The 21,926-nt window shown below is 41.0% G+C and overlaps 1 protein-coding gene across 1 annotated transcript in view; it reads left to right on the top strand.

Moving 5' to 3' along the window:
* The window catches only part of LOC118403519 (sushi, von Willebrand factor type A, EGF and pentraxin domain-containing protein 1-like), a 72,673-nt gene that overhangs the window by 39,308 nt on the left and 11,439 nt on the right, over positions 1-21,926 (top strand). The window contains exons 17-41 of the mRNA XM_035802250.1: positions 795-965; positions 1,518-1,688; positions 2,479-2,655; positions 4,082-4,252; positions 4,921-5,091; positions 5,688-5,858; positions 6,262-6,441; positions 6,771-7,010; positions 7,521-7,691; positions 8,110-8,280; positions 9,547-9,720; positions 10,070-10,240; positions 10,665-10,835; positions 11,431-11,538; positions 12,256-12,426; positions 12,980-13,126; positions 13,570-13,740; positions 14,372-14,542; positions 15,004-15,243; positions 16,725-16,895; positions 17,438-17,608; positions 18,876-19,049; positions 19,714-19,884; positions 20,816-20,938; positions 21,281-21,403. Of these exons, the coding sequence (XP_035658143.1) occupies positions 795-965; positions 1,518-1,688; positions 2,479-2,655; positions 4,082-4,252; positions 4,921-5,091; positions 5,688-5,858; positions 6,262-6,441; positions 6,771-7,010; positions 7,521-7,691; positions 8,110-8,280; positions 9,547-9,720; positions 10,070-10,240; positions 10,665-10,835; positions 11,431-11,538; positions 12,256-12,426; positions 12,980-13,126; positions 13,570-13,740; positions 14,372-14,542; positions 15,004-15,243; positions 16,725-16,895; positions 17,438-17,608; positions 18,876-19,049; positions 19,714-19,884; positions 20,816-20,938; positions 21,281-21,403 (4,251 nt within the window). The remainder of the gene's footprint in view (positions 1-794; positions 966-1,517; positions 1,689-2,478; positions 2,656-4,081; positions 4,253-4,920; positions 5,092-5,687; positions 5,859-6,261; positions 6,442-6,770; positions 7,011-7,520; positions 7,692-8,109; positions 8,281-9,546; positions 9,721-10,069; positions 10,241-10,664; positions 10,836-11,430; positions 11,539-12,255; positions 12,427-12,979; positions 13,127-13,569; positions 13,741-14,371; positions 14,543-15,003; positions 15,244-16,724; positions 16,896-17,437; positions 17,609-18,875; positions 19,050-19,713; positions 19,885-20,815; positions 20,939-21,280; positions 21,404-21,926) is intronic.

The following is a 21,926-nucleotide window of genomic DNA, read 5'->3' on the forward strand; positions in this document are numbered from 1 at the left end:
CAACGTTAACTTTAATCCATGGTGAAAAACAAACAAGGCGGGCAGTAAAAAGTTACACATTTTGATTTCTAAGATAGTCATCATAGATATTGCAACAAGCATATTGAAGCAAGAAAACATGGTATCACATCCTACATGTCTTTTATTTCTGTATTCAAGAGGTGAACAAATTAAAGTGATACAGTGATGGCTTCTACATTGGTGCCACTTTTACTATCGACTAGTTTCACTTCTAAGACTATACAGTCAACTACTTAACTACGACCATGGCTACACATTGCTCACTAGTGTCACTTCTTCACTTTATACAATCGAGATACTATTTTTCTTCAAAAGTCTTTCTCATCATGTTCATCACCTCCGGCAATTTTTATCTTATTTTATTTTGTTGTCTCCTTTTTTAGAATATTACTGAGCGTTGTGATGTCAGCCAAAATTTACTTGCTGTGGCCTAATCGTAATACGCAGATCTGCAAAAAGAACCTAGAGACACTTATCGAAGGGCTATTTTATAACAGAACCAGGGCGTGAAATTCCATTGTCAGTTTTGATTATTTATCACATCTATTTAGCCCTAAATAGTATTTTAGGACAGAAGAAAAAGTTGTGATAACTTATTTTTTAAACTGCTATTTCAAAAAGTGTCTATATACATGTACCGGTGAATAAATGTCAAAGAGGGGTGCTATCACATTTTTTTTCTAGTAGACACAAATTTATTTAGACCAGTCCCCAGACAGAAGGATGCTAAAAACAACTTTCTATATCTAACATCCCTTATCACGTGACTGCAGGTGTGAAGTGTCCACTTCTAACCAACCCGGCACACGGCTCAAAGTCGGGCAGCAATTTTTACCAGGATGTGGTACAATTATCCTGTGACTTGGGTTACGAGCTTGTAGGTGCTGCAACCACTACATGCCAGGCTACGGCAACATGGAGTAACAGCATCCCAACGTGCACACGTAAGTCTCTCGGTCTTTCATGTTCGAACACATGAACAACTTTTGCTTTAGTTAGCATATAACTTACCATTGACGTAGTCAATAGGGCAAGTCTTTTTCAATTTCCTGATATCCATTTTCTTCGTTTTATTGAATATTACAACAATGCAATACAGATTTTTCTGAAGAAATTCCAGGCACCTATGCTAATGTTGGGTACCATAGAACATGCATATATCATATAGTTGATCATTGAGATAAAATGCATAGAATCAAACAGTACATCAAATGATAAGCATTAACATATTCATAAATTACTAACGGCATCATCAGTGTCATATCATCAACAACAACAGCGAATTTATGTATGTATGCTGAAATTGGATTTTTAGTCTTGCTTTTGATTTATGTTTTTACGAGTTCAAGACTTTAAACTAGACAATGTGCTTATTGCCTAATGTTCACAAAATAAATTGATACAGGAATAGGCTAGTTGGTCAGCCCGTGCTGTGTCTTCTTTATCGCCAAAATAGTAACTGAATTCACGACAACGCATTAAATGTTTATTTCCAGGTGTACAATGTCCTTACCTGACAGCTCCAACACACGGTTCAATGACAGGCTCCAATTTCTACCAGGACAGGACGGAATTCACCTGTTATGCAGGGTACGATCTTGTAGGTGTGAGAGACGTCACGTGCCAGGCAGACCGAACATGGAGTGACGTAGTCCCTACCTGCTCACGTAAGCCTTTTTGTCTTTCATTTTTCATTGTAATCTATTTATCTATCTAGTATCTATCCATCCATCTATCACTCACTCACCCACTCACGACCCATGACCACAGTGGTCGTACTGGCTCCACGAGGCAGGCAGCAGTGATCTTTGCCCATCTCGTTCTGTCCTCTGCATCCCTGATGAACTGTTCGATGCTTAGGCCAGCATTGTATCTACCTATATCTACCCATGAAAACCTGATGGTAAACAGAAAATAGGAAGACCAAAATCCTCGCGAAGGAGAACGGTGTCCCAGGACCTGGCGTCCATGGGGATCTCATGGCGGTCAGGACAGACATAGCGCAGTACAGACCCAAATGGATGAAAAAGGTCATGGCCTTATGTCATGCAAGGGATGAAGATCGAGGATAAGAATAAAGAACCTATTTCTATATCTATCTATCTATCTATCTATCCATCTATCTTTCTATCTATACATTCATCCATCTATCTATCTATCCATGAATCTATCTAGGTATCTATTTATACCCCATCTATTTATCTATCAATCTATTTATCCATCTATCTAATATTCATTCATCCACCTATCCACCTAACCATCTATCTATCCATCCATGTATCTATTCTTCTGTCTATGCATCTCTCTCCCTCTCTCTCTCTCTTTACCTTTATATATTGGCAGAAGGAAAATATGGGGTGGAAAAGATTAAGCTCAAAGGGTTTTAGTCTAATTTGTAATGTTTGCCTTTTTTCTGCTTATGACAATGCTAATAATTTCACTACGTTCCAAATTCAGCCGTACAATGTCCATCGCTGTCGCCACTCGCCAACGGTGACTACACTGGCGGCGGCACCAACACCTACGGAGACGTGGCTCACTACCAGTGTGACACAGGATTCCATCGGTTAGGCTCGTCTGTACGGGCCTGTCAGGCTGACAGGACCTGGAGTGGATGTTCACCAACATGCACAGGTAAAAAGAACATTTCAGTAGGAACATCCAAATACAATTCAATCTCTAGATAAAATACAGAGACTTATATGACCATTCTAGTGACGCTGAAGAAGAGTGGTGGATGTCACTCGAAACGTCCGGAAGTAAATCTCAGCTATCCGAGTTGTAGAGATTGAATTGTATTTGAATATTGTCTACCTGTTTGTCTACCCTTCATAAACATGATTTATTTCAGTAGGAAATTCATTAGGAAAGTAAGGTAAGCCAAATTTCTTGTAAAATGCATTCACATGTAATCAATTATATTGGCCAAATAGCTTCACAGTAGCTTTAGTTTTTACAGCATATCAGTTCGAAGGGAAAACAACCTAGTAAGCAACTACCAACATTTGGCATAATTTCCAAGAAATTGTTTTGCAGAAGTAGTCATATGCACAGATTTGACCATGTACAATATTTCGACTTGCTCTAGTACGATTTATGTCATTTGGGCACTAGAAATGTATTCAATGACTTCTTCACTTGCTAAAACTTTTCCACAGACATCAATGAGTGTTCCACTGCAAATGGAGGTTGCGATCAAACATGCACCAATCTTTTCGGAAGTTTCACGTGCTCGTGCAGAACTGGCTATATCTTGAATAGTGATGGCTTTGCCTGCGATGGTAAGCACCTTCGAATTCTACTTCTACTCGAATTTACTTCAAGATGCTGTAATCCAATTCGTCTCTCTTTTTTTCATTCCAGAGCTAATTTATTTTGTTTTCCGTCACAGACGTGAATGAATGCTCCTCTGCAAATGGCGGTTGTGAGCATACCTGTACAAACACAATCGGCAGTTTCCAGTGTTCATGTGGAATTGGCTACAGCCTGAATGACGACGGATTCTCATGTGACGGTAATCATCTCCTATCTTTGTCATAGATCGTTTTAAGTTATTTTTTAACAAACCGGTAACGTATCCATCATATTCCTCGCCAAAGGCTATATCATGTACGTCCATCTTCTGTTTTGTTATGTCACTACCTGGTACATAAATGTAAAAACATAATGTGACGCAAAATTCCAAGAAAACGTGAATGGTTGTGATATAATTTTGAGGTTCAACAGCATCACATTTTATCACATACGTTGGCAGATTGTAACACAAGATAACATTCACGTCAAAGTTTTAAGGGGGCACAGAGATTACGTTTTATGTAAAACATTTGCTATTAGTTTGCGTCAGGAATTTTATAATGAAGTCAATGGCTTGTTTTTTGTAGCCATGCCTACAAAACGGACGATCCCTAAAACTATTGGTTTTGACTAAAATACGCCAAAGGCAGTTATTCAAGCAACTGTATTTTGGCGTAACATATTACCTAATGCCCAACATTCATCAATGTATCAGACTTAAATACTTTGTTAATGTATCAATTTATCATTTTCCTCCTTGTTTCAGCCATAAAGTGTCCGTCGTTGACATCCCCTCTGAATGGTACACTGACGGGCAACAATTTGTACCAAGACGAGGTTCAGTTCACCTGTGACGCAGGCTACAATCTTGTGGGTAAAATTAGGATCACGTGCAAGGCGGACGGCACCTGGAGTGGCAGTGTCCCAACTTGTTTACGTAAGGCTTTGCTTATTTAGTTCATTACAAATGCTCCAGTCTTGATACTACTTTTGGTAAAGACGCATTCAAGTGCAAGACTGTAGAAAGGGGGGGTATTGATTTAGGAAGTGACGAATGCATATTACTTAACATACTAGTAATACGATTGAGTACCCACTAGTCCCACCGTAATCAAACTTCATTCAGTATTCAACTAAAATCCCAAAATACTCTTTAATTAGATTTAGATGTATATCAGCTTTTAGCCTTGAACAGAAATGCCTGACAACGCCTGACAAAAGGTATACTACTAACCTTCTTCCAAAAACCCGTGTTCTTTTCAATATGAAATGAAAAAATAGCCTTCTAGGTAAGTAGTATAGTAGGAGTACGCTGACTATTTTTGTACTCCTACTATACTACTTAGGTGTGCTTATAGCCCCTCATCTATGCCGAGAGTATCCACTATGATTTAAGCGTCTACACGTTAATGGAGTGCATGGGTAGGGCTGTATAAGTTTTGTGATTGTCATGTTTTATTACAAGCGCACGTCTTGGAATTCTGCCGAAAGTTATATATTTATTGATTATACAAAAAAATATATATAGGAAAATCGCAGCCCTTTAGAAGTTTAGTAATAGTATTTCTTTAATTAATACTGCCATGTATTTCTTTCAACTTGCAGTCGTTCACTGTCCACTATTGAGAGCTCCTACAGACGGTACGATGACTGGCTCGTTTTCTTACCAAGATGTTGTGAAGTTCACATGCAACTCAGGCTACAATCTTGTGGGATCACCAACCACGGAATGCCAGGCTGACGGCACATGGACTACCATACCTCCAACTTGTACAGGTAAGCTTAAATGTGGCTTAACTAGGCTGTATGAAGGACATACGGCCTTGGCTACTAAACTAGCCGGAGACTATTATAAAGAATTAGCCTTGCTAAGTGAACGGTTTACAGTAGATACTATAAACGGATGCGTATATATAGTTGAATGCATGTACGTAGAGTTAATGAAGAGTTTACGTAGTGTTTCTACATAAATAATATATAGCAGAAAGGCTTTTTATAAGGTACGGAGACGGTCTGATTTTTTCTATTAATTTTCCATTTACACAAAAATGTTCAGACATTGGTATATTAACCGATAAATCCTCCATTTTCAGTTTTGCTTATTAGCCACAGAAATTGATAAATGATAATGTACAAAACAAAGGTCTTAACTAAAGTAGCAGCTCAAGCCTTAATGAATAATGATATACCTAACGAGGGTGGCAACAAAGTTGTAACTGAAGTCTTGATGAATTATAACATGTATAATAGATATAATGGACTGGGTTACTAACCCTTGTCGTTCACATACTGAAAAAGTCCAGATGATTACAGTTTGTGAATTCAATCGTTCCATGCAAAAGATACGTCAATGTTTTTTTTTTACCTCTCAGCTGTTCAGTGCAAGTTGCCGAGCGCCCCCGCCAACGGTGATATGACTGGTTCTCGTTCCTACCGTGATGACTTGCGCTTTACATGTGACGTAGGCTACCATCTCGTTGGTGCATCGAGGATCTGGTGCCAGGCAGATGGCACATGGAGTGACAACGTCCCAGTTTGTCCCGGTAAATGCTTTTTTATTAAATATTGAAGGAAATACCCGCCTTAGAATATTTTTTACTGGTAATCATATATTTACGGTTAAAATATTTTAATCACAGGCATTACAGACGCAACCTACATGGTACCATCGACCACTTTTACAAATGTCACAAGAATTACATATTACACAACCTGTACTGTAGAGCACTTCTAAAAACATGTACTATATATGGAGCTCTTCAACTTAGGAATTGTAGACATTTTTGTTAGCGTTGGGCTATGGTCTCTCCGATCCACACAGGATTCTGTTTAGAAAAAGCCACCTATCAGTCTTTTTTTTTCAATTTTCTTTAATAATGAATCCATTTAGTAGTTACTATAGACAGGAATAATTCTTATTTCAAAATATTGTTTCCCACATTTCAGTCGTTAAGTGCCCGATGTTAAAAGCTCCAGCAGACGGTACAATAACAGGGTCCAATTCGTACGGAGACACGGTGCAGTTCACGTGTGACTCAGGTTGCCAACGTGTCGGTGCTGCGACCGTTACGTGCCAAGCAGACGGGAGGTGGACTGACAGTGTCCCCATCTGCACAGCAAGCACAGGTAAGGCTAATGTCCCATGAAAAAAATTGGCGCGGTCGGGCATTTTACGGGCGGTTTTTGTCACTTTCGGGCGTGACCAATACATTGCCCCGTGGGACACCTTTGGGCATTTTTTGGGCCTGGCCGAGCCCCGGGTTGAATTTAAGTCGAACTTAAAACCGGGGGAACCAATAACCATGTTGTAGCTTAGGGGCCCGGCCGTGGGTACATCTCTGATCACGGGCACCGCTGCCATCTGACCAACGTCTAAGCCTTGTAACATTTATAGACTCCGAGAGTTTTCTCAGAAAAAAGGACAGCTACAATGATTCTTTTTCTTCGTCCTTCAGGCGTACAGGTTCCTTGCCCGGCGCTGACGGCACCTGAAGACGGCACAATGACCGGGCACACGTATTTTTTCTACAGCTCAGCCTCTTTTCGGGAGTATTTGCCGCAAGGACAAACTAGCTGCAATGCCTTCCATGAAGACGTAGAGTTCACCTGTCACGAAGGTTACGAACTTGTAGGCGCGACGCGCATCACGTGCCTGTCAGACGGTACTTGGAGTGACAATGCGCCTACTTGCACAGGTACGTGAGGCAGGATGTCCCTAACCCTATCTAGACGGGGGGGGGGGGGGGGGGGCTGGTTCTAAAGGTGCTTGCGCCAACTTTGACGTCATATAACTGCCGAACGACGTGTGCTAGGACTACGAAACTTAGTGGCTTTTCCTAAAATATTGTTGGAAACAACTCTACAATGATATCATGAGTATGTGATTTTTGTGTTGCCGTGGCAACGTTTTTCAGTCAGGCATGTTTTACGAAATTTCGATTTAAATAATGAAGTTTCAAGGTTTCCTTGCTAGACAACACTCGTTTTCCTATATCATTAACATCCTATGTAATCGAATCTTATGTTACTTTTATAATGAGATGTTCATAATTTATCTTATTTTGATGACGTCATTGGTGGAAATCTTTGATGGCAGACCGTGTCATTAGCGACGGTAAAATCAGGTCACGACGAAAGCAAAAGTCGAATCATATTCAAAAAAGAAAGACTATTCCCGAATTAATTACGACTAATTTACGTTTCAGTTGTACAGTGTCCGGCTTTGACTGCTCCCGGCGACGGCACTATTACTGGTTCTAATCTTCAGCGAGACGTTGTGAGCTTCGGCTGTGATACAGGGTACGATCTGGTTGGTCCGCCAAGCGTCACATGCATGACCGACGGGACATGGAGCGACAGTGCCCCCGATTGCACAGGTAAGGACTTTTCCTTATGTGCAGAAATTGTATAACAATGAACTATCTTTTCCGTATATCTTTCGATATCATGTTTATTTATTTATCTATTTATTTATTTATTTATTGAGATTGCAGACAATGCAATACATGGCAAACCCAGGCAGCGTATATGATGCTAGGTCACCTTAACCTATATCCGTTGATTTTAAAAACAGGGTTCATAGGGACGACGGACGGTGCTAACGGTTTTTTCACCATTTTTTTATTGGGTTGGACGGTGCAATAGTTTGAAAAACAAATTTCAATAATAATTTGAAACCACCGACCATTGACTTGATTTCCCTACATACCTTGTTTTAAAAACACCGGATATTGGTTATTTTGCGGATAAAGGTGAACTAGTTTTAAATAAATTATATGTGTTCTTCTTGTTTAGTTGTAAGGTGTCCGCCGCTGGAAGCACCTACGCACGGTACAATGATTGGCAGCAACTCCTATCAAGACGTGGTTGAGTTCACCTGTGATGTTGGATACAATCTTGTGGGTGCACAAAGTGTAATGTGTCAGGCAGACGCTAGGTGGAGTGACATTGCACCCGTTTGCAAAGGTAAGGCTTTGTGTCTGTTATGAAAAAAAACATGAACACTTTGCTACAGTTTGCTGTGGGGTCGTGTGATTTAACCCTATCAAGACTGGGGGGGGGGGGCTAAAAGTGCCTGCGCCAACTTTGACCTCCCAAACGGCTTGTGCTAGAACAACCAAACTTGGTGACTTTTCCTAAAATGTTGTTGGCAACAATTTTAAACAATTGCGTAAGTTTATGTTTTTTCGCGTTGCCATGGCAACGGGTTTCTGAAAAGCAAATTTTACAAAAATCACTAATTTTGGTTTAAACAATGGGATTTTAAGATTTTCTTGCTAAACTTAACTTCTTTTCATATATCTTTAATATCCAACACATCTTAGTTAAACATTTATAATAAAATATTCATAAATTATGCTAATGAGATGACGTAATTGGTCAAAATCCAAGATGGCCGACAATATCATGATTTAAAGTATAACAAGCTTATTTTCACTCAGATTTCATCACTACGTAGTATTTTCTTACAGAAAACATTCATGTGAATGTTTTTAATCCATTTTCATGGGGTTTTAGCGTTATATATCTAAGGTTGACAATCCAAGATGGCGGATAGCTAAACTACAGATGACGTCATTCTATGACGTCATTTTGACGTCGTTGCGTCGGCTTTGGACAACAGAAGTCTTATAACACTTAAACCTTTATTGCTAACTTTTTGAGTTAGATATTTAGGTATTATGGGAATTCCCCGTTTTTGCCAAAAATATCAATTGATGACGTCACAATTACGTCATATTACGTCATAATGATATAAAAATTTCAGGAATTATAAATCTTGATGAGCACACCCCCCTGCAAATTTGGTGATCATACAGTGAGCCATTTTTAAAGATACGAAGGGGGGTCGAATGAGCCAACACCCCTCCCCCCCCCCAGGCCAGGGTAGGCCCAAAAAGCCCAGTGTGGATATGGTTAATTAATAACATGACGTCTTGCATTGGTCTGGAACCCAGAGTTTTCTGGGTTCCAAACCAGTTATGCTACCGATCTTGTGCCATTTGGAAAGTCATTTTACACAACTTTCCTCACTACAGTTGTATGTAAAAATTGGCACCTGACTTCGGTTGGAGAGGTAAAGGTGTTTGAGGGTGAGGGTTGAGCTCCGCCTCCTCATACCGTGCCCTGGACACAGTTGATAACAACCAATTGCCTTTACGGCCTTATAAGGCTATTTCACTACCTCTAACTTTTACTGACGTTTTTTTACAATCTTCCTCTTTATTTCAGTGGTGCAATGTCCAATGCTGACACCTCCATTGAATGGTGCAATGAGGGGATCCTCTAAAACCTTTGAGAGTGTTGTAGAATTCACATGCTACCCAGGTTACGATCTGGTTGGTGCGACGAGCACAACGTGCGGTGCAGACGGAACTTGGAGTGAAAATACTCCCACTTGCGCAAGTAAGTAAAAAAGTTAAAGCCCTTCCAGCACCAGATGGTGCATCAGGCGGTGCCCATCTCCTTTACTGTGGCCACAGGCAGTGGTCTGTGTACATGTGTTCAAGTACCATACTCTTTCATGAAAGAAAGGGAAAAAACATTTTCTCATTACAGTCATGCCAAAGACTTTGGTATTCCTCGGCCGGGGATCGAACTCACGATCTTCTGACTGCAAAGCAAACAATCTAGCCACTTAGCTTAGCCATTGCACCGGTCCATAGCTAAGGCTTAGTACTTTTAGGATATTTTAGGAAGTTTCCATCTTCATCTGGAAGAACGGAAAAAAACGTAATGTTTCTCCATATTTCAGTCGTACAGTGTCCGATGCCGACAGCTCCCGAACACGGTGAAATGACAGGATCAAACTTCTACCGAGATGTGCAACGTTTCACCTGTAACACAGGCTATTACCTCGTCGGTGCTAATGACATCACGTGTCTGTCCGATACGTCATGGAGTGACAACGTCCCCATCTGCACAGGTGAAGCTTTCTATTGTTGTAAAATTGGGGCTTTGTTCCAACACATAGGAAACACTCACCATGAATTTTCGGTCGATCTCCCCGACTTTAGTCAGATGTCTAATTCACTGTGCTGACTTTCTGGAAACCGGAAGCGTGATGACGTCATGAGTGAATCAAAGGTGCCAGGAAGACGGAATCTACCACCTTTACGGTTTCGAGAGGGTTGATGGACCCTGGTGTAGACTGCCTCATTTTCACCCCTCAAAAAGTAGACCTGATCCGTATCCAAAATGAATACCTTATCAAGCGTAATAGTTACTGTATATTCGCTGTATTGAAGTTTTCCATTGCTTATGAACAGAAGTCCCAGTCAAAAATTCTATCGTATATTTTCATTTTTTCAATCAGTCAAAAGGTGCTAAAGTAGTATTTTTCTCTCCAGTGGTGATGTGTCCGCAGTTGACTCCACCCTTACGTGGTTCGATGACGGGATCTAACTCCTACCAGGACGTACAAGACTTTACCTGCGAAATAGGCTACAACCTAGTAGGGTCTGCAGAGAGGGTGTGCCAGGCAGACGGCACATGGAGTGGCAGTTTCCCGACTTGCACGAGTAGGTATCATTATTTCATTTAAAAGCATACTTTTGGGGAAAAGCGGTCATTGTTGTACCAAGGAGGTTTTATGAAACCTCCTTGGTTGCACATTTCATTCTCTAAAAAGGACAGTTTTATCTTTATTTCGTTTAGGAGGTATTATCAAACTTCTTTGGTTGCACATTTTATTCTTTGAAAAGAATAGTTTTTTTTTTTTATATCGTTTAGAAATTCTGCTATGATAACATGTAGATAAAGGTGTCCTGCCTGGTAGATTACAAACTGTTTTTTCCTTCTCACTTTCAGGCGTGACCCCTATGTGGCCCTGCAAACTACGGGGCTTATTGGGGGCATGGCCGGGCCCCGGATTTATTTTAAATTTGCAGTCAAAATTAAGCCAGTACCCGGCTCGAATAGAGGCCGTAACCTATTTATAAAAATACTCAGAGGTCCCACCCCCCGTATCCAACAGTCCAACGGGACAAGTTTGTGGCTTCAGAGCTCGGTTGGGGCTACATAAATGCATCGGAGCTACACTGTAGCACTAATTTTTCCTTGTTTGTGCCTTGAAAAGGATGCTTTCACAAACGTTGTTTTTGATGTTCCTTCCAGTTGCACAGTGTCCGGAGCTGTTGTCTCCCGCAGATGGAACAATGAGAGGCTGTAACTCCTACCAGAATGTGTCACAATTCACCTGTAACCCGGGCTACGCTCTTGCAGGTGAGGCAAGCATCACCTGTCAAGCTGACAGCTCGTGGAATGAAAATGCACCAGTTTGTACAGGTTAGTACTATCCATTTTATGTGTTCTATTACAAGCTAAAAATTTAAGGTTGGTTCTAGAGGTCAATTAAGTATATAAATATGTACCCCCAACTCCAGTGGTCTGGGTGACGTGTTGCTATTAGTATTATTGGCTAGAAGCTATGTCTAAGACACCTTACACATACATGGAACTTTTCTCCAGGTGTAAATGACTTCAGTCTTGAGTGTAAAAGGCAGTAAGGAGACGAATTAGCTTGGTCCTCCCATACTGTGCCCTAGATACTTTGAATTAGCAACCGGTAACCCACTACGCGTGTGGCGTCGTGTGAGATGTAACGGGTAGAGTGTCGGGCTCTTAACGTAGAGGTCATGAGTTCGATATTTGCCTTACCTCCGATGTATTGTTTGTTTGTCTTATTTGGACCCCATTTGTGTTGAAATAATATATCGTTTCACTATTCTTCTTGGAGTTATACAGGTACACAATAAAACAAAAAGTACGGAACAAAACCCATACAATCTGTGAACAGAAGATTTTACAAAATCAACTGTGGTAACTTAAAAGTGAACAGAAGAGTTTAGAAGTCAACATAGAATAACAGAACCATAATCTGTGTTTTGTATTCACAACTTCTTTTCTTCAAAGCACTTATATATTTCTCAAATGTTTCAGCCATTCCCTGTCCGCTATTTGCGGTCCCGGACCACGGTTCAATGACTGGCTCCATTGCTTACAAGGAAGTGGTACAGTTCTCCTGTGACACGGGATACTACCTCGTAGGGGCGGAGAGCATCCTATGTCGGGTCGATGGTACTTGGAGTGGGACTGCGCCCACCTGCGCATGTAAGGCTTTACTACCTACGAATGTTGGTTATATTTTTTGGTTTTGCTATAATAGAGTGGCTGGGAAGGCAGGCAAAAAACTCTTGAAACTACGAATGGATGTTCATGATTTTGGTACACATTTCCTAGGTAGATTACTGTTTTGATGACGAAGGACCAGTTCGAACATAGGCTTTCTGAAGCGTTCTTATATTACTGCAGCGGACCTTTTGTGTTTGTTCGTTTGTTTGTTACCAGAATAGCTTGAGATGCTCTTGATGATCGTGATGACATTTAGTGGTAGATGGTCATGGTCAATAATGAGCCTCCTGGTGACCACGTACGGTACTGCAAAGGAACTTCAAAGTTTCTTAGTTCAGGTTCTGGTAGTACCATGGTCATGATTTTCGAGTTGTGGATTTGTTTCAGATGAAGAGTTGTATGTTTGGCCCCCAAGTAGCTTTTATTAGACATTACCAAACGTCTTTTACGACAAAATTGAATTTTTAATCAAAGAAAATAATACGTTATTCGACTTGTGTTATTTCAGTGGTACATTGTCCTGTACTGCCAGCTCCCTCTGACGGTACGGTAACGGAAGGTAATTCCTACCAGACAATGTTACAGTTCGGTTGTGACTCAGGCTACTATCTTGTGGGTGAGGCCTCGCTCACATGCCAAGCAGACGGCACATGGACAAGCAGTGCTCCAACTTGTGCAGGTAAAGTTTGTTTCTTTTATATGGCTCATTTGTAAAAATTGTCATTCATGTGAAAGATCTAATGGAAAGACCAATCACATAAATCAATGCAGAAGGATTAGTTAAAGACACAATATTCAAATGTGGCGAATCGACTTTTGCCTTGTGGCGAAATGACTTCTGCCTTGTAGCGAAACTGCTTCTTTCGTTCGGGGAAACGGCTCTAGCGAACTGACAATATGAAGAAACGATCAGTTACCATCCAGAAGCCCTTGTTTTTACCTTTAGCTAAAAGGTTATATTTTCGAGCAACAACATAACTCACAGGAACAGCAAAGATTTAGATCTTACTCATGTGTAATTAAGGGGTAGGTGTAGGCAAAATGAATAATATGGCCCCAGGGTGACTTTCTATGACACTGCAGCAGAACTTCCCGTTTTGATCTTGTTCCCCCTCCTTTCAGCTGTTGAGTGCCCGCAGCTGACTGCTCCTGTAAACGGTGAAATGACCGGCACCAATTTCTACCCAGCCAAAGTCCACTTCACGTGTGACAGCGGGTACGTGCTTGATGGAAGCCCCACCCTGTCATGCCAAGCCGACGCCACGTGGAGTGGGGCCGTTCCAAGCTGCAGACGTAGGATGGATTTGTTTCCCTCACTAACTTCTTATTGATCTTTGAAAGAAAATAACACAATCAGTAAACCGTCAACAGAAAGAATAATGATATTCCATAAAACAATGTCACCATCATCTAAAATAATGTCAGAAGTCCAGTGTGATGAAAATAATATTTATCAATAATGATAATGATGATGATAACCGTCAAACAAATTGTAATAATAATAACAATGATTGGAAATAATGATAATAATGATAAGGATTTAGAAATCCAATTAAGCTAAGAACTTGTACATTAAAAATAATTATTCTGACTTGTTATTATGACTTGTGGTAATAAAACGTATAGTAACATTTTTAAATATATAATGATGTTAACAGAAATCTTCATACTATTAGTGAAACGTTTTACAGACAACTACACTATTTAGTATGTGCTATTTAGGCTAACTTATAGCTTAACATGTAGAAACCATTTTACAATGAGAAAAAACACAGGAAGTTAGTATCTGAGAGTTTGTTACAGGTGTTGTTTTAAAAGTTCAATCATGCTCTGCTTTGTGCCAATGAAAAGTAGATAAAATCAACTTTCATAACCAAATACTTACCAAAACACCCAAATCAATATATTCTGACTTTTGTTTTAGTTGTAGAGTGTCCAGCACTGACTGCTCCTGCAAACGGGGACAAGATTGGGTCCAACTTCTACGGGGACGAGGTGCAGTTTTCATGCCTGGAGGGTTACCAGATCTTCGGTACATCCACTACAACGTGCCTGAAGGACGGTCAGTGGAGTAAGAGCGCACCGCTCTGTACAGGTAACAACTCAGTCACATTCGCGCTACATTCGTGGTGCTGTGTGATCGCAAATAACTGGGAAATATTATAGTGTGCATAGGTCTCAGTTGGAAATTTAGGGTTGATAGTTCACAGGCTGCTTTTTTTGGGGGGGGGGGCTGCACTTTCTGGCGTTGCCATAACGCCAGGGACGGCATGCGACTACTGGGCTATAGTGGGATATTTTTAACACAGATTTAAAATCAAACCTGGAACCGCTGGCAAAATAGAAGACAACGTGACCTACCCATAAGGACATTGACAGATACCTCCGGATTAAAGTGAACTTGTATTGTACCAAAAACTATATATATGGACGTCTGCAACTAGACACATTTCAGTGTCAAAATATCGCAGACTATCTTATACACATACATAGGCACCCACTTCAAAATTAAACCAACTTGTATCAGATACTGTATTTTTAAATCACATAAACCAGGAGATTGCCAAATTGGAAATGGAGCGTCCTACCGAGGAACAGTCGCCGTGACCAGAACAGGCAGGACGTGTCAACACTGGAACAGTCAGACACCGCACCAACACGACAGGACATCCGCTAATTATCCGTCATCCGGAATGGAGGAGAACTACTGCCGGAATCCAGACGGCGAACCCGGAGTCTGGTGCTACACCACGGATCCCGGATGGAGATGGGAGCTGTGTGACGTACCAGTCTGTGGTAAGGTCTGATTACGTAACTTTTAGGTGTGTGTTATGATCTCCTCTCATTTATCTGATTATGTAACCTTTAGGTGTGTGTTATGATCTCCTCTCATCTATCTGAATATGTAACCTTTAGGTGTGTGTTATGATTTCCTCTCATCTATCTGATTATGTAATCTTTAGTTGTGTGTTATGATCTCCTCTCATCTATCTGATTATGTAGCATTTAGGTGTGTGTTATGATCTCTCATCTATCTGATTATGTAGCCTTTAGGTTTGTGTTATGATCTCCTCTCATCTATCTGACTATGTAACCTTTAGGTGTGTGTTATGATCTCCTCTCACCTATCTGATTATGTAACCTTTAGATGTGTGTTATGATCTCTCATCTATCTGATTATGTAGCCTTTAGGTGTGTGTTATGATCTCCTCTCTCAACTATCTGACTATGTAACCTTTAGGCGTCTGTTGTGATCTCCTCTCATCTATCTAATTATGTAGCCATTAGGTGTGTGTTATGATCTCCTCTCATCTATCTGATTATGTAGCCTTTAGGTGTGTGTTATGATCTCCTCTCATCTATCTGATTATATAACCTTTAGGTGTTTGTTATGATCTCCTCTCATTTATCTGATTATGTAGCCTTTAGGTGTGTGTTATTATCTCCTCTCATCTATCTGTACTACATCTGCTCCTCGACATTTAGATCTTTTAAAGGTACCTTGAATAAAAGAAACTAAACGTAAATGCATTTACGATTTTTCAATTATAGCATTAAAAAAACGTCGTACAACGATATCGTTTTAACCGGAAGATACGAATATCATAGACCGATTTTCGCTATCTTAATGTACGTTTTTAGATACGATATTTTGACGCGGAAATGATGCCATAAGGCACTATCATTTCTTGTTAAGATACTATTCTGTTAGCTTAGCACCTTCATATACTTAAATTGTATTTCGTTGTTCCTGCTTTTCTGCATATGTCTGTTACTACCAACGACCTGTACGTAGCCCGTCGAGGCATCAATGTACAATAAAGATTTTTTCATTCATTGCTTAATTTACTACAGAACGTAGGCCATCACACAGCGGTCGCTGTACATGTTGTGATGAAAACGTTCATTAAGTTTCATCATATATTATCATGCTATGATAGATAGGGCTCTATGGAGTAAAACATATACCAGCCTGGTCCCGACGATGATGTATGTATGTATGTATTATCATGGGACCGCGTAGCGCAGCGGCAGCGTGATCTGACCGTGATCGAGAGGTCACGGGTCCGAATCCGGCTGCCGTGTTACCGATCTTGCTCCCTTGAGAAAGGCACTTTACACGAGTTTTACTCACTTTACTCAGGTGAAAATGACTACCTCGCTTCGGCTAGGGCCGTCCCTCGGTCCCATGTCTGGGAAGAGCGAAACCCCAGACCCTCGCAAAGAGTGAGTAGTCGGCCCACCCAATAACAATAGCAATTATCATATAACTACAGCTGGCCAGTGCCCCAACTTGGTCCCTCCCACGAACGGTGGAATGTCGGGCGACAACCTCCACGGGCACGCGGTGACGTTCTTCTGTAACTCCGGGTACGACGTGCAGGGGGCTCAGTCAGTCAGCTGCCAGTTAGACAGCACCTGGACTGGGAGTCCACCGACATGTACAGGTGAAAGCTTCTCTGTTTATCTATTTTCCATTGTAATGCTTATATGTACACATTTGTGTACGTGTAAACAACACAACGGACGGGATAACAGACGAAATTGCCTTTTTTTTTAGATTTACGAACTTTCATGGTCACAATAACTTCTAGACTAATTGTTTACCATTATACTTGATACACGAAAAAGGAGGATCAAGATCGATTTTGGGTCCGTTGGTTTCTAAAATTGGTACTGCAACGGAACTTCCTGTTTTTATATTGGCCAAGCTATGGTCAGAACTGTGGGTGCTACGGAAGAAGTTACAAATACGGGCCAGGTTTTAAAGTTATTTCGAAAGTGATGTGATTCATTTATGTGGTAAATGATAGTAATTTCACACATGTACTTATGATATACGTAATTTACTTAAAGGTGTACATAGCTAGCCACTAACTGTGTAAGTCATTTAGATAGTAAATCTTTCGTGGATGCATATGAGGTCTCCAAACTCTTGTTTCTCATATTGTCGTAATACTGACAGGTGAATAATGAGACAATATTTCAGTTAAACACTGCCCCGCGTTGACGTCTCCTGCAAACGGCGGCAAGATCGGCTCGAACTACTATCGGGACGAGGTTACCTTCTTCTGCGACACGGGATATGATCTTGTGGGGGAGTCTAGTGTGACCTGCTTGGGCGATGGAACTTGGAGTGAGAGCGTTCCTGTATGCACTGGTAAGCGGGGGGAGCTATGCGATACAACCGGTAGATTTGTAGCGAGGACACGCCCAGAAAATCGTTTTTCACATGCAAAGTAGCCAATTAGTTTGGTGGCACGCGAGAGGCAGGGAGAAATATTTCATACCCATTGTCTGTCGATTACTGGCTACTGGGGGAGGGGGGGTATAGACTCAATCAAAGTCTGATAAAGAAGATAGAATTGCTGCACCAGCTATTAACGTTGATATCATTAATTCATCTTTTTAAAATATATTCTATTTACATCTGTCATGTATGTTTCACACCCAGTTACGTTTTGGACCGCAATTCAACATCTCAACCAATCACTGCATATATGTAAATAACTTTTGTGAGGTTTGTGACCGCATCTGTAATAGGGCCTTCACACTGAAATCGAATCAGCAGGAATCAAGCAGAACCAGTCGGCATGAAGTATTTGCAAAATTCGTAACACATTCGGGGCCATTCCGAGTGGGAATTCCAAATGGACTTGACATCCCCTTCACACGAGAAGGAATGAGCCAGAATGTCGTCAGAATGAAAATTCTTTTCTATTCCTGGGAATTCGTAGTGTATTCTAGAAATTCTTACTGCATTCGAGATATTCTTTTGGCCACATTCGGGAAGGATTCGAAGTGGCTTGCCGTTTTGATTCTCAATCGAATGAGATAAGAACGTTTAATAATAGTATAAGAACGAATAATTTTGGAATGCCAAAGAATGCGGTCAGACTGCAGTTAGAATCGTTAGAATCCACTTAGAATCCACTTGGAATGCCATTCGATATTTTTACACTTCGAATGCACCTCGACAGTTTTTGACATGTAAAAAACTTTCGAGCCAGCCAAAAGAACGGGGACGAATATCTGGAACGCAGAATGAATGTTTAGAATACAGTGCGAATTGCGAGGAATTGCCACGAATAGAAAAAGAATTTCGTTCGGACGGCATTCCGGCTCATTCGTGCTCTCGTGTGAAGGGGGCTTAAGCAGTGACACATATTGCTGCGGTACAATGTGAACCAGTCGGAACTGCCCTGAAGAAGGTGACAGACGGTCACCGTAACGGTCGGTGAAAATAAAGTAGTGGTTGTGTAGAAAAAGTCTCTTTATTTAGTGGTAAACCTAGTATAATACATACGGAGTATGGCTCAAACTTAAACATATGTTCGAGTACAAGTAAAACAGATTCATATTTAGCCTGTTTAAAAGTTGATGTGATGAGTTGGTTTTTCTGAGTATTTATCTGTTTACTCTTTCAGCCATACACTGTCCCAGTCTGTCTTCAATAGCTCACGGCTTCGTCATCGGTTCCAACGCCTACCGGAATGTGGTGACGTTTCACTGTTTGCCTGGGTACGACCTGGAAGGTGATACCGACAGTTTGACGTGCCAAGCGGACCGGACATGGAGCGGCCCCGTACCAGCTTGTGTCGGTACGCGGTAACTCATACACCTATCTATTCACTGGAGTCTATAGTTAAGAAACGAGAAAGTCAGCATTTTCGAGAAAATGCAGAATGTTTCCCCTATAGCTTTTAAGCTACTCGCAGACGATACTATACCGTTGGGCTCTCCCTTTAGTATTGTGTGTGAGTGAACAAAAATACCAATACTGGTTTTGCTACTGCAGTTTGCTGTTCAGGTAATACTCTTTTAATATTTTCCGTACAACTAATATGCTAATGCAAGCTCTGATTGGTTCACAGTAGTTCTAAGCTCTGACAGCAGATGAAAAAAAGAACAACAACAATTACCACCAAAAACAATATGTTTTTCCTGGTGCAGAAAACATAAGTATGAACACCTTTAAAATCAAAACATGCATTTTATGTTTCACATAAGATATATTGCTTCAAGTAAGAAAGGCGGATGGCCTTTAGCTTTTTAAAACGTCAAAAAATTTCGACCGTGTCAGATTCATTTTTATTTGTTGCCTTAAACCACATCACCATCGTTTGGTCGTCACTAGCTGCGTCTATCTACTTCAAAACGGTACTCTTGAAATACACTAGAAGTATGATTTTGGTGCTAAAATGAATGCGTGGATGATACCTGTTTCGTCAGATTACGTATCGTGTGTTCATACTGTTATTACAGAAGTGAAATGTCCCGCACAAGCGGCTCCCTCCAACGGTGCTAAGATCGGCGGCAACAGTTACAACAACGTGGTGACCTTCATGTGCGTGTCGGGGTATCACCTAGTCGGTTCTTCTAGTGCCATGTGCCAAGGTGACGGCACGTGGACTGCGCCGACTCCGACATGCCCAGGTGAGATATGTCCTTACATGTGTAGCCTGGTATCTAGCCGTACTATCGCTCCCGAGTCTCGGGAAGAGTCTCGGGACGAGACTCGGGAGCTATAATACGGCTGGATACCGTACCAGGCTATTACTTATGACAAACTTAGCTTTCCTTAACCATAACTGGAGACAGTTGGTACCGACTCAAATTTTTGTCAGCCTTGTTCCCAAAATGGACCCACCTACTGTAGCTTCCGGAACGTGACGTCAGAGCCACATGACTGCAGCAGCAAGCTGTGTCAGATAACCTATGTCGCCCCCCGTCTCCGTTCAGTGTTGGACGGTGAGCTCGAATGTACACATGCACAGCCTCCTTCATCACCCCACGCAAAGAAATACAGAGTTTCTCTAGTGTTGGTTAATCAAATTATAGTTTGTCGTAATGTCATTTAGATGAACTTTCATGCTATGACCTTACTTACTTACTTACTAAGGTCTGATGCACATACTTTGGCAGAGACCACGGATGCATGGCTCCATTTGGTGCTGTCATGGGCCTTCTCCACCATGTACCAACTGGTCCCATTTGTAGGCAGTTGCCCTCACATCAGTCTCTAGTTTGCGCCTCCAGGTGTTCGTAGGTCTCCTCCTTCTCCGCTTCCCAGTGGGGTTCCACGTGAAGGCTTTCCCTGTGGTGTCGTTCGCGGCCTGCGCAAAGTGTACCCGATCTTAGTCAATATTTTGATTCATTACTCAAATGTATATTGTATTATGTTTTTGTTATTTTTATTGAATTCATGATCATTTGCCTTGTGTTTGAATATACAGAATACATATAGATATTAAAATAACAATGATGATGTTTTACAATGATGATTAGATCACCCCAAGCCAAACAACGAAAACTAAAACAAACCCCAAATTTAATACAATGTTCTTTTTATCTATTAATTAAACAGATGTGGACGAGTGTGCCACATCCAACGGTGGCTGTGAACAGATCTGTACCAACACTGACGGAAGCTTCCACTGTTCCTGTCAAGTCGGATATAGTTTAAGTATCGATAGTCTGTCTTGCAACGGTAAGTGTTGAGAATCTCAAAGTTGAACGACGTCAACGGTCTTCCATTCAGCGCTCAATAATAGACCGATCCTGACTATCACAATACGCAGTTCAACCAATGATAGTAAGGCAATTAATGAGAAAGCGGCTGCATGTCCGTTAAATCTTTGCATCTTCATGTTAATATTATACATCATCGTTTTGACGGGAATAGACGTTTCGACAATATCCTCCAATACTTTTAATTTACTTTTGATTTACTTTTTTATGTCGATTATCTTTTGATGGTCTCCACTTAATGTTTGTCATATTTTTATATACTAAAGCTATATCATTCCTAACTGTGTACTCTCTCAAAAAGACATCGTCGAATGCGCTTCAGCGAATGGAGGCTGTGGTCACACGTGTTCGAACAGCATTGGAACCTTCCAGTGTTCATGTAACTCCGGATACGTCCTAAATGCCGACAACCTCGGGTGTGATGGTATGTAGATATCTTTTTGGACATTAATAATATGATATGATGCACTCAACACTAGAAAATATGATTTGTACGTGATATGTTACTACACGAAATATGGTCTTAAAGCGCAGGATGCTTGAAGGCATAATCTAACAAACGAAACACATTTCACTGGTATCGTTCGTCGTCTCTCAGCGTTGAATGGAAGAAGAACACGTAAAGTGGTATCTCACTGCACTTGAGGCACTGATACGGCACTGCGGTGTTCGTTCACTGCGGCATCGTTTTGTCATTTTCGCCGATCTTCCATAATTTAGATATTGCGTAATAGGTAAACGTATGACTTAGAAGACAATAAAATCACAAAACGTAAAAAAAAAACTCGTATAATCTCTGAAATTCGTTGAGTAATCTTTTTAACCCCGCAGTGCCGCACGGGTGCCCCAAGTGCAATGGCATACCACCTTAAGTAACGCAATAAAGGTAAAGGTTTCGGCTATACTAAGATATAATCACTCTTTGCGTCTTCAGGAAATTTTGCAGT

Source organism: Branchiostoma floridae, chromosome 16 (assembly GCF_000003815.2).
Source record: "Branchiostoma floridae strain S238N-H82 chromosome 16, Bfl_VNyyK, whole genome shotgun sequence".
NCBI lineage: Eukaryota > Metazoa > Chordata > Leptocardii > Amphioxiformes > Branchiostomatidae > Branchiostoma > Branchiostoma floridae.